General features: G+C 34.6%; 1 protein-coding gene across 1 annotated transcript in view; it reads right to left on the bottom strand.

Annotated features, from left to right (window-relative positions):
- The window catches only part of PRKCE (protein kinase C epsilon), a 278,127-nt gene that overhangs the window by 94,173 nt on the left and 171,460 nt on the right, over nt 1-12,494 (bottom strand). Inside the window, exons 3-9 of the mRNA XM_003203888.4 lie at nt 9,747-9,906; nt 8,838-8,872; nt 7,359-7,444; nt 5,437-5,569; nt 3,006-3,148; nt 1,783-1,879; nt 28-242 (exon numbers count right to left, since the gene is read on the bottom strand). Coding sequence (XP_003203936.2) covers nt 28-242; nt 1,783-1,879; nt 3,006-3,148; nt 5,437-5,569; nt 7,359-7,444; nt 8,838-8,872; nt 9,747-9,906 — 869 coding nt within the window. The remainder of the gene's footprint in view (nt 1-27; nt 243-1,782; nt 1,880-3,005; nt 3,149-5,436; nt 5,570-7,358; nt 7,445-8,837; nt 8,873-9,746; nt 9,907-12,494) is intronic.

The raw sequence follows: 12,494 nt of genomic DNA, 5'->3' as shown, positions 1-12,494 counted from the left end.
AAAAAAAAAATAAAAGTATCTACCTACCTTGCCAAAGCTACCTTTCCCTAATACTTTGATGAAGTTGAATTCCTCAAGGCCTATTCGCTTGGTCTGTGCTTGTTTGACCTCCCCATTTTCACCATTCTCCCCGGGTTTGTTAAGCTGGTTGTCTGCTGATGTTGTAGCGGTTGCCCTGTGCTCCTCTCCCCGGTTGTCAAATGATAATGCTTTCCTAATGTTGTTTTCCAGCTCTTTGATTTCTGTGGAAACAAGAGAAAATTTTAAACAAACACCTTACGCACAATCTGTATTAGTCCATATCAGTTTGGAATGCCCTTGAAGGCATTCTGCAGCTAGGTATACATATTTAGTAAACTATTTCTTCACTTTACAGTAAACAGTTAAAAACTTGCTGCAATAGGAAGAGCAGCCTTTTGAGATGAAGCTAAGACACATTCAAAATGTGAATGATAAGTCAGAAAAGTGGCCAAATAGTTGTTCTAGTGATTTTTTTGGGGTGTTTCACTACCATGGAACAATATTTTGTTTTGAATCCTCTACCTTCTTGCAGAACTTAATGACCTTCCTGCTTGGGTATCTCAAAGTCATTTCTTCAAAAGTTCAAAGGATAGCTGGGCATCCTTATCCTTGGAAGCCAACATGAGCTGAGTATCTTACTCAGCTCCAGCTCTTATCAGACACAAGTCAATGAAGTATTTGACAACTTGTTAGTGCTCCTTACTAGCAATTGTGTAGATCTGCTAAATGGTTTTCAAGGCTTCTAAACACTAAAATTCAGTGAGTCCTGATGGTTATGGTACCTCAGAATCTGCCTCAAGCTTTTACATAGTACTTCTGCCTTATGGCCTCGGGAGCAAAAATTGGGTATCTAAAAGAGTGAAATGTAGAAGAGTATATAGACAAATTCTTTATTCTAATTTTAACCAAAACATCAAATATTTCAGAACTATTATTTAATTAATATGTTGCCTCTGAAACCTAAAGGTTGAGAACTTTAAATCAGTTCTGGACTCAACTTTGGCAAGTTTTCCCCTTAAGGGTGATAAATTTCTCAACTGTAAATAATTTTCAAAGAACTTAACACAAAAATATTCATCTTCCTTCGCCTTGGTGGAAGATACTGCATTCACTAGTTCACAGATGCAGTGGTACAGAAGATGCATTCACAGACAATGTTCAAAAATATCAGCTGGATCAGATTCTAAACATACTGCTGACGTACATGTTTTGTCAATCAAAATGTTCAGCTCAAGAAAAAAAATGTAATATCAGTTAACAGTATTTGTCTCTAAATCCTATAGAGAATGCATAGATACTCTAGCATACCCTAATTGCATTGAAGCTTTTATTATCATAAATCATTATCGTAAAACATGGAACTGCAAAGAGGTAATTTTAGCTCAGAAACTTATTAAAAGACAAGAGGCATTTCTCAGATAGATAAGAACACTTAAGTTCTGTGGTACTATTTAAAACGCTATCACTCTCACAACAGCACAACCTTCCTACATTAAGGTATTTAGTTAGGCAAGGACTCATCTGGTAAACTTACAGATATTTTGAGAGTTTTATAATTTTACCTTTCACAGATTTTAAAGAAATGAGAGCAAGCCTTCAAAAACAAATTTTTATAGTTTGTATCTTTCTCAGTAAGTGCTTCATTTTCTCATAGCTACTTGGTTAATCAGGTTCTACATAGGCTGGAGATATTAGCTTTCTTACTCCTTATAAAGAAGGGCAGTTAAGTGACAGTATGTATTAGAAAACAAAAAGTTCAACCTTGATCACATGGAGAAGTTGGTGCTGACTTTGACCTGTCTTCTTCTGATGATGTGCTTCCAGGAACTGGTTGCTGATTCTCTGCACCTGCAATTAGCTAAAAACAAAACCAAAAAGGGTACTAAACTATAAGGTCCTCCAGAGTAGGGCACTGAGTGGAAATTTATTGATATTAATTCACTAGTAGAAATATAAAGAAAACTGAAGATGTTCTGTAGCACTACTGGCTCTCACTGGCAGAACCTCAACCATCAAGAGATGGCATCACATCAAATAAAGACTAGAATACAAACAGAAAGAACCAACAGTTTAAAAGAAAACAGGTTCTTCAGATGAAATAAATGTAACAATCATATCCAGTGGGAGAGAAAGTTTTAAAAAACCACCCCGAACCTGTATAGAAATCAATCTAATAAATACATTTAACTATATATCTGCAAGCATTGCAAACTCACTCCTAGAGTAATAACATGAAAATGTATTTTCCCAGGAGTCTAATATCAATTAATTTCTGAATCTTCTGTTTTGTACCATTTTGAAACAACATACACAGGTTCCAAGTGCACAATAACTGGAAAAATGAAAACAACAACAGGACAATATTTTATGAAATAATGCCTAAAATTTGCCTATTCCTGCAAGTGAGAGCAAACAGAGATAGAAAATGTGGCCACATTCTAATCCAGGATATGTAAGTCCACAATAACTCCAGCAACTTTGAATATAGTTGGTTGGCTTTCATTTAAAGAAGAACAGTCTAATTGTAATAACAATGATAACTCTGGAACCATCATCTGATGAACAGTTCCTTTTTATGTGCCTCAACATATTGTTCATTTACTATCACTTATTAATAATGTTATGAAGTAGCACAGTGTCTCAAACAATCAATTATGCCAATTCTGAGTCAGAGACACATTTATGTTTTTATGAACTGATGTGTCAGATATTGTCTCTCTGTCAAATCTCCTTAGAATTAAAAAGGGGAAATATTTCCAGACTATAGAGTCTCCAGCTCTACAAAATTACATCAGCTCAAAATAAATTTCATATCAAAGTTCGGAATAAAAGAATAACTCAATGGCCAAAGGCTTAGTTATGCACTAACTTAAAATAAATAAATAAATAAATAATATTTTGTGCTCATCAAGTGAGTGGGATTGAACTCTAGCTTGTGAATCTACAGCACAGCCATAGTAGTCTCATTTTTATACCAAAATTACCTTTTTCCTCCTCTGCCCACTATTAGTGATCTTATCTGGAGTAACTCCAAGATCAGCAAGAACTTTAGCTATGCCTCTAGCGTCCACTCCACAGTTTGGTGCCACATTTGTTTCACAGCGTCGATGTACATTCATCTTGCAAACTGCAATGAAATGTAAAGTAATAAAATAGCATAAATAGTATCTAATCATTTTGTCTTATTTAAATCAAATCTCATTGGATCTACCAATAGTTTTTTCAAACAAATATAATTTTGGTAGAAAAATACTTAGCTGGATTTGTTATGACACTTGAATGCTACTATAAAATGACTAACCTAGTTGTTAATCTTTCTGCTATGAAAATACAGAACTTATAGTTCTCATACAGTCTTCATATAGTCCCCAGACAGGCACAGGAACAAATGAAAACATCTGATGATACTATGAAAATCCTATTTAGAATTTAAAATAGAAGAAAAATTTCTCAGAGGTTGGACTTTAGACATCCATTTGCTCTCATTCTGCACGTTGTTTCTTGCTCAGTTTTACTCAGGAAAATTAATTCCTACTGCAGGCAGGCCTAAAAATTATCAGTGCTTTAAGTTCTTTGGTACTTTCAAACATTCTCTACCCTGCAGTGATAATCCACTTACTAAGCTCTTTCTCTTAAATACCATCTTCTGAAACTAGCATACCAGTAGAAGGGCAGTAAGGTTACAATGAGTAAGAAGTAGCGAGGAGAACATAGCTCTATTAAAAATAGCACAGAGTGAGGAAACAGATGGCTTATTTTAAATTTCACTGCCCTCTTGTGGAATAAGGCATAAAGAAAGCAAAACAGCAACTGTAGTTAAATGCTAGATAAACATTCAAGTGATCCAACTCCTCACTTCATTATTTTTTTTTTACCAAACTCCAAAAAATAAAAAACAAAAAACCCTAAAAGTTTTATAAATCTGCTCTTTGTTATATTGTTACTCAGTGGCAGTGTCACTGCATAAACCCTAAAGAAAAATACATTTGCCTTAGACAATGACAGCAGTGCAGATAATCTTTGGAAGTAATAATGCACTTCAGAAAGCAGGTTTCCAAATATACTCCTATTTCCATGTATGTTTCAGCTCAGAAGGAGAGCAAAAAGAAACTGCTACACATGGTACTTTCAGTGTTTGTATATTCAGTGACAAAAGCTAGGTGGTAGGATTCATAAGAGAGGACACTAAAGAGCTGAAAGTAGGACATTTCTGTGTACTCCAACTTCATGAATTCATTTTGCAAAAAAAATGCAGTGGGAAAAAAAATACAAAACAAACAAAAATCAAAACCAGGAAAAAATAGCTCTGCAATACACTTTTCATGGTATTAATAATTACACTGGGCAAGCATGTACACCTCTGAACAAGTAAATATTGCTCAACACTTGTTAAAAAAAGAAAAGAAAGCAACTCCAGCTTGAAAGAATATTAATTTCATGAAGATACTATTGCATTTTTATATATTTTAGTTTTATTAAAATGTAGAAAGTAACATAGGATCTCTGAACTATTGCATTCACAGTCAATTCATGCACACGAGACATAACATTATTCTCTGTAGTTGAGAAGAAAGGAATGACCTAAGAGAGGTGGTACCTAAGAGAGAATATGCCAGTGAACTAATAAATTCACAGGTTAACTGGAGAGATACTGTAGTTCTGATTAAAAACTAAGGGGAAAAAAAAAGAAAAAAGAATCAGATTTAACTGAAAAAACTTTTCTGAACATATCTCTGCTGTAATTAAAATAGCAATTTGAACAGAATCTTTAACATTAACAAAGAAAGAGAATTTCAAGTTATTTTATCACTAAGCACTAGCTAGAATCGCAAGGTTAGGATGGAATTTCACAGCGCTCTTAGCGTTCATCACTTAGCCATGAAAGGCATGTCTTCTTTACTGATCTTTACTGATCAGCAATATGTGACATTCTTCATGACATCATAACACTAATTGCAGTACTTTGTTTACTGTTTCTAAAATAATATTTTCCATTTTCAGTGTTTATATTGTGTTTTCTCCCTTTTAGAATGTTCTGCTGTTCCAAAAACAAGCAGATATGGAAAGCCCAATCATTTCTATCTGCCAGCTAAAATGACACAAATATTCCTTCCAGGAGTTGCTTCATTTACAGTCCAGATTATACAGCTTTTCTGGCGCAGAACATATTGAATCTTTTGCTTTCTTTTCCTATATGGTGCTAAGCAGACCACCACAAAACATAATTCATCTAGATATCAAAACCTCTCATCTTCTGGATGTAGACACATGACTGGTTCTGACTAGCCTTCAATACAGAGGAAAAGACAGAGTAATTTGGAAGTAGCAGCATTTTTTTTATTAAATCAGAGAAGGTCTTGCCAAATCTGCTACACTCACAAAGAGAAAGAAAAGCTATAAAATGACACTCTTTACCTTTGCATTGTAAACCTTGTCTCAAAAGACCCCAGAGCAATGAACCACAGTGGTCACAGAAGGTGGGCACTTTGTAGTTGTGAATGCTAAACTTGTGAGGCATGTTGACACTGAAACGCTGAGATCCCACTTGCTGAAAAAGAAGAGCATAACACAATTCATTCTAATTAATCTTTCTATACTCTGTGTACAAGGCCTTTTATGTTTTGAAATCACACAGAATTAAAAAAACATGAAATAGCCATATACTCAAAAGATGATCTTTGTCCAAGAGAAAAAGTCTAAAGTATAGTTCCTAGTACTTCTGGAAACAATAAATACACAGCTATCAGGAAAGATCTGTTAATGTGGAAAGCAAGGAAGTCACTCCCAATTGTTTGAAGAGCAGGAGGCAGAACTAATACAGGACTAAGAAAGAGATATATATCATAACCCATTTGCCTTCTCATCTCACTGTTCTTTAGATGCTGAAAATGACAACAATTAATTGTGTTTAGGGATTCCAAAGTTTGATTACATACTAATTAAAGGATGTAACTGATAAGCTTTTATAGTGGCCAGTGTACAGCAGGAGATTTAGTTCAGTATTTTCCCTTCCCTTTCCTATTACCACTGGCTTCTCTCCAATGATCGAGTACCCATTCTAAACAATGAGAGCATTATATCAGCAAAGCATGCAAGTCTCCACCAGTCTGGAGCCTGGGAATATAAATCCACACAAGTTTTCATATCTTCCTGTGGATACCATGCATAAACAGCACTAGATAAACACAATCCTTTATCACAATCCTATACAAGAGATCAGTTTTTGAGCATTAAATACTTATTGTGAACCAGATATTAAAGTGCAGTTCTAGTATGAAAAATGGCAGTGAAGCGCCCCAGGAAGAATGAGAATATTCAATGTTTCAGACAAATTCAAATCAGAGTTGCAAGGCTGGCTCAAAACCATGGCTACACATAGCTTTTCTGATATATATTCTTTTAACAGACTGAAACAAAAATATACTCTTCTCCATGGCCAATGAACTGGGATCATTCACATGCTGCCTCATCTGACCCTACAGTGAAGGACAGGCCCATGTTGCACAAAACTCAGCCATGCGGTACTTTGTCATACAAGCATTATCTTATATAATTCCAAGAGCCTTCTTTAGTGCGTGGATAACTTTTGTTCTACATTTTCACAGGTTGGATGCAGTCTTTGTAAAAGTTTTATGAGCAACTGTGTAACTATGTGGGTTTTTTTTTATGCTGACATAAAATATCCAAGCTTACTGCCTATCCAATCTGCTAGTAAATCACCCACACAAAAATATAGTGAAATGTTTAGCCTGGAGAAGAGAAAGGTTCACGGAGCCATCATTGCAGCCTTCCAGTACCTGAAGGTAACTTATAAGCAGGAGGGGGACCACCTACTCACACAGTTTTAATAATGATAGAACACGGGAGAATGGCTTTAAACTAAAAGAAAAAAGATTTAAGTTAGATGTTAGGAGGAAATTTTTTACTCAGAGGGTGGTGAGGTGCTGGCACAAGCTGTCTAGAGAGACTGTGGATGCCCCATCTCTGGAGGTGTTCAAGGCCAGGTTGAATGGGTCCCTAGGCAGACTAAGCTGGTGGGTAGCAACCCTGGCCATGGCAGGGGGTTGGAATTGGATGATCTTTAAGGTCTCCTCCAACCTAAAACATTCTATAATTCTATAAAAAGTTTACTAATTAAAAATACATTGTTTTATAGTAATTTCCATGTAAATTAAACTATTCTCATAATCTGTCATTCTAAAGTAAGTTCTATGTCACAACAGAACAAGAAGGTAACAAAGAAGTTTACAAAATTTATTGATTAAATACAGAACACAACACTAATATGAACAGATGAAAGACAGAACATAGAAACTGTTTTTTTAATAAACATTTACCTCATCATGGGTTTCCTGTTTTTTTAAGCCAGCACACTTCGTTATTATAAGTTCATGGCATCTCTTGTGGACTACACAAGTGCAAACTGTAAACAACAACAACAAAAAAACACCAACAGATTTAAAAAAGAGAGATTTCATGAAGACTGATTTAAAACTGATTTGAAGAGTAAAAGTGCTGGAATGTTAAATACAGTCTGCAGGTGACTGTGACTTGGTAAGTTGTATCCAACAAGCCTTACTTACAAAGTCAGAAGACAATGGACTTTTGAGAACAATGAGGGTTAAGAAAACTAAAGGATATCTCCCAAAATCTCAAGATGTATAACCACTACTAAAATATTAGCAACGTTTTTTCCCGATTTTTTCATAACATTTGATTTATTTGATAAAATCCATGATTTCCAAATTATAAGAGACCCAAATGTAAAAAACAATTATTGTCTGGAGAGACTCCAGTGAAAAAAAGATACAAAGGTAATTGATTGTAAAATTCAAAGAAGTAAAAAGGTGAACTCTCCTTCTGTAATACATTACCAAATGTTGTTAAAAATGAAAGTGTTTCAAGAGGCAGAAATATTTTGTCAATATTTATACTGATTACTTAAGCAATTAATAACATTTGCAGATATGAAAGATTAACAATTACAAGGACTATAACATGAGAGTATTCAAGGTGATTTATTTGAGGAAAAAAAAACTGCATTGAGATTTGATTTTCCTCTTGCATTGGTCATTGCCGAGAGAAAAACAAAACAAAACAAAACAAAACTCAGGGAATCTCAACCGTTCATTAATGCAGTATTTCTTATTGTAGCATGTAAAATCATTTCTTGCATTTATTTATTAACAGTGAAATTTCATCAAGCCTTTTGTAATGAAAAATCATCACTAACTTGATCATTTTTACTTGTCACGTGAGAATTAGCTGATAAACATCATCCCAAGAAGTGACTACATAAAAAAATTAAGAGTACAAGAAATTCAGATGAAAAGTTGAGTTCAAAATGAAGCATTTGTGCAGTCTTTGTTACAACCTTCTTTAATTATGACCTCTATAATTATCTCATCTATTTAATTACAGTCTATGCAATTACCTGGCATTTTGAAACAGTAATTCTTAAGTTGAATAAAGACTTAAGGAAAATGAAGACAATTTTAAAATGTGTGAGATGAAAAACAAAAAAGCCTACATCTCCAGACATGCCATTCTAGTTGAATGTGCAGAGAAGAGAGCTAGGATTTGCTGTTCAGAGACGTTAACTGTGCTGCTATTTCACATATACTGCCTACGACCAAACAGTCTTGAAAATCTTACTGTGACTTAAAGACTGAATCTTTGGTGAGACCAAAATATTCAAAGTAACTTGTGTTAAATCCTTGTTGTTGTACATATGAATTGTTTGATGAAAGTATTATTTATTATTAATATGTTACAACATAAATATTCAAACCGTTTCCCCATAGACTTTCTCTTACCTTGACATTGGTATCCCTGTTTTCCTATTACACCCCTGAAAATAAAACAGTGTTTTAGAGAGCAGAATAAATATCTATAAAAATGAAAAACATTTCCTCCCCTTTTTTACTTGATATCTACAGGCTAAAAATAATTAATTAATCACTGATCTGATATTTGCATTTCTGTAGTGAGATTAGTTCAAGCAGGTACCACATTTCAGTCACTAAGCAGTACCAGGTTGGAATACAGTCTGTGAAGGGATTCAGAAGTAAAGACATTTACTATAGCAAAAAAGGTAAAGCCAAGAGACACAGAGAGAAACTAAAATGGTCATTGAGCAATTTTATAAATTGACAAAAGACTGCATTTGCCAATATCGTTGCTTGAAATTATCTTTGCTAACCTAAGGCCTAAACTGCAGACCTTTCTTAAGGAATGTAGTTGAATTCATGTACAGTGTAATTATATTGTTTCAAACTCATTCACTTCACACTCTTACAAAATTCTACTTATGGATCACAGCAGATCTTATATGCATTAATGTGCAAATCAATATCTCTGGGTAGCTGTGGAAAACATCAATAGAGTCACTGAAAACTCAAAACCAAATGACTCCATCCTTTATCTGAAAATTGTGAGTGCTAAACATGAACTTTTTTTCTAAAAGGGAGTTCTCAACGTATACTGCAATGACAGAGACTATACAATAAGTATCCCTAAAATGGGAACTTCAGAAATCTAATGTTCCCATGTTCCTTTATCTTCAGTAACAGTTGTAGAAGCTTGGCATTTCCTAGGAGAAATGTGGTAGTACTCAAGTTTCTAAATAAAAGTTCAGACATCTTGGCAAAATGTAATTGTCTGGTAATAGGTCCAAATTCACACTTACAAACTTACAAAGGAAACCAACCAAAGTTACTTCGTACCATATAAAATCTCTGCAGTGTGAACAGTATGTTGGTTGTCTAAGATAGGTGGCCATAAACTTGTGGCCATTGACTTGATGTACTCTGCGTCGTACAGCACCCTGCCGCTTTCTGGGGCGCATCCGTTCCCGAAATACACGTTCTTCATTGTCCTTGGGTGCTGAAACAGAAGAAAAGAAGAATAAGTACTGGCTGTATGATTATGGTCTGAGCTTCAGGCTCTAGTAATTTACTTAGGTACTAACACACTTTCAGCAAAATTTTCAAAGGAAAGAAGCTGTTCCTCTCAACCACTTCCTGTTTGGTTGTATTTGAGATTTAATGGTAGAGGAAACAAAAACTAAAGTTACTATATCTCAGATATGTCTCAGAATGAAAACCTTTGGAAAAATCCATCATAATACGTTGGGTGCTTTTCCTAAAATATAATTATTAAAAGTGTTACTAATACATCCATTAGTCTATATTCACATTAGAAACGAAGAATACTGCACAGTCATTAATGAAAGACAATACTTTCTGAGCATTCCTAGAACCACCCATATCTTCTGAAATTAGAATACCAGACTTAGGATGGCCAAAATCCAATCACGCACCAAATCTACGCACTGACCTTCCTAAACCAGTGAATATAACACTAAAGTTTTACTTTTTACCCAGCTAAACTGAATCATTATAATAGCATAAAGACATGTAGAGTTAGACATCTCCAAGTACTAATACAACATTTAACAATAATGCACTGGAAATAAATCATCGGAGAACAGCTGAAATCTGTAGCAATCTCATTGTGTTACATATTTAACTAGTCCCTATTTTTGAGGAATTAATCCATCAAAATAACTCATATTGTTGTAAATTTGAAAGATATTTATTTAGAAATTCTTAGAAAATGATTTTAAATTAAGCTGATGAAAACAGTGCAGAGAATCAGAAATCAAGATCAACTTCTTTCAGTGCACAGCAAGGGGAAAAAAACCCATAACACTGTCAAATTCATTTACAGCCTAGAAATACCATGTTCCTCACACAGTAATATCATACAGAACATCTCAACTGAAAGTGAGATTTCACCCCACCAGATCCATCTGTGGGATGGCCAGAATAGCATTGCTTTTACATTCTGAGTTTTCAGTAAATATGTGCTGACTTACACGCAATGCTACCCCTTTTGTTTATGTCAAAGAGCAATCAAAATAATGGCTCTAATTCTCCTTCAAGAAAGAGATATGAAATAGTAACTAATTATTAATTAGGCTTTTTTTTGTGCATTAAGTAAAATTCCAACTTCTAAGAAATACCACAGTCTATTGGGAGAAAAAACACTTTTCATAGATAAATACTCTTATTTCCAGCTTCTTAATAAATTAATCACTTTAAAATGTCACTGGAAACCTGTCTCTCCTGTCTTAAAAAAATAAATGCTATTGTGAGAAATAATCATATAGGTAACATGGAACAGCTCTTCTGCTCATCACCCAGATTTTAGAAATTGCTGAAGTATGCAGTCTGGATATGAGAAAGCTAACACACCAGTCTCTTGGAGAGGTTTCACAGACAGTTATCTGTTTTTATGAAAAGAACAAGATGTTCTGAGAGTGCACAGCTCACAGTTGGTATGATAATCAGTCTACAATGTCTCTTTTCTCCTTTTTGCTTTTTTTTTTTGGTCTCAAAAGTAACTGTTAACAGATAAAGCACATGTAATTTTACAGAGCAGATGAAAATCTTTTGACTAGATCAACAAAACATCATGACACTAGGGTTAGTTTTTGTTTGCTTTTTGTCAATACATCTCTAAAAATAATTGCATTACTTAAATTTCTATCCTGAACGCTTTTATGAAGCTTCATTTTTTCACTTACAGTTTTTACAGTTAAAGTAACCGGTGTCTTTTTCAGAAATGCACTGACTTGAAAACTGATAGAAGCAATACACCAGTCCTGAAATTTCCAGCTTAAAAAGCAGGTCTCCGCTGCACTGGCCATCAGCCTTTCGTCAAATAGGTCAAGGCACAAGAACAATGAATCCACCCAGGAGCTTTATGCTCAGTTTTCCTCTCAGTTTACATTAAGTTCTGCAAGCTCAGTCGCTGTTACTGTTACTCAGTGAGAACACATCAGCAAAGCCTTTCTACAGTCTTAAAACTGTCTTGCACGAATCACAGTGATGTTCAGAACAAGAGACCTAAACCAAGGCAGTTACTTTCCAGGTGATTAAGGTCAGGATGAAGTGCCCACAGGATCATGCCCAGGGCTGTAAGTCACTCCTCTCTATAAGCACTGTGAACACCCTTACTTTAAATCCATTTAACTCATATGTGACCAGTCACATCAGAGACATTTGTTCAGTTTTCTCATTTTTCATGAGCAGGAAAGTCAGAATCTCAGAAAACAGTCAGTAGTCAGGAAAAAATGGAAACATTTTGCTGAGAGAGCCAACTAGCATTTTCAAGTCTTATTTTGGAAACTCTGGCAACACAAATAAAACTGTCCTTTAAAAGCTATTTTTAAAGGAAAAGTCTTACACTGGTATATAACAGAAAATAGTATTAAGATATAGCACAGTGTCCAATCACGTCATTTATATTCTTAGCAGAGGAGTTCAAATGAAAATTAAGTGCATCTGTCATAGTCAGGCTACAAGCACTTCCAACATAAAGAAAAATTTCTTCACACAGCACTTCTAAACAGTCACAGGGGCTTATTATTTCCTCAGTAAAAGCTGGGTTTTTTTGTTTTGTTTTTT

The sequence above is a fragment of the Meleagris gallopavo genome, chromosome 2, assembly GCF_000146605.3.
Source record: "Meleagris gallopavo isolate NT-WF06-2002-E0010 breed Aviagen turkey brand Nicholas breeding stock chromosome 2, Turkey_5.1, whole genome shotgun sequence".
NCBI lineage: Eukaryota > Metazoa > Chordata > Aves > Galliformes > Phasianidae > Meleagris > Meleagris gallopavo.
This window is presented reverse-complemented; position numbering and strand designations above follow the sequence as displayed.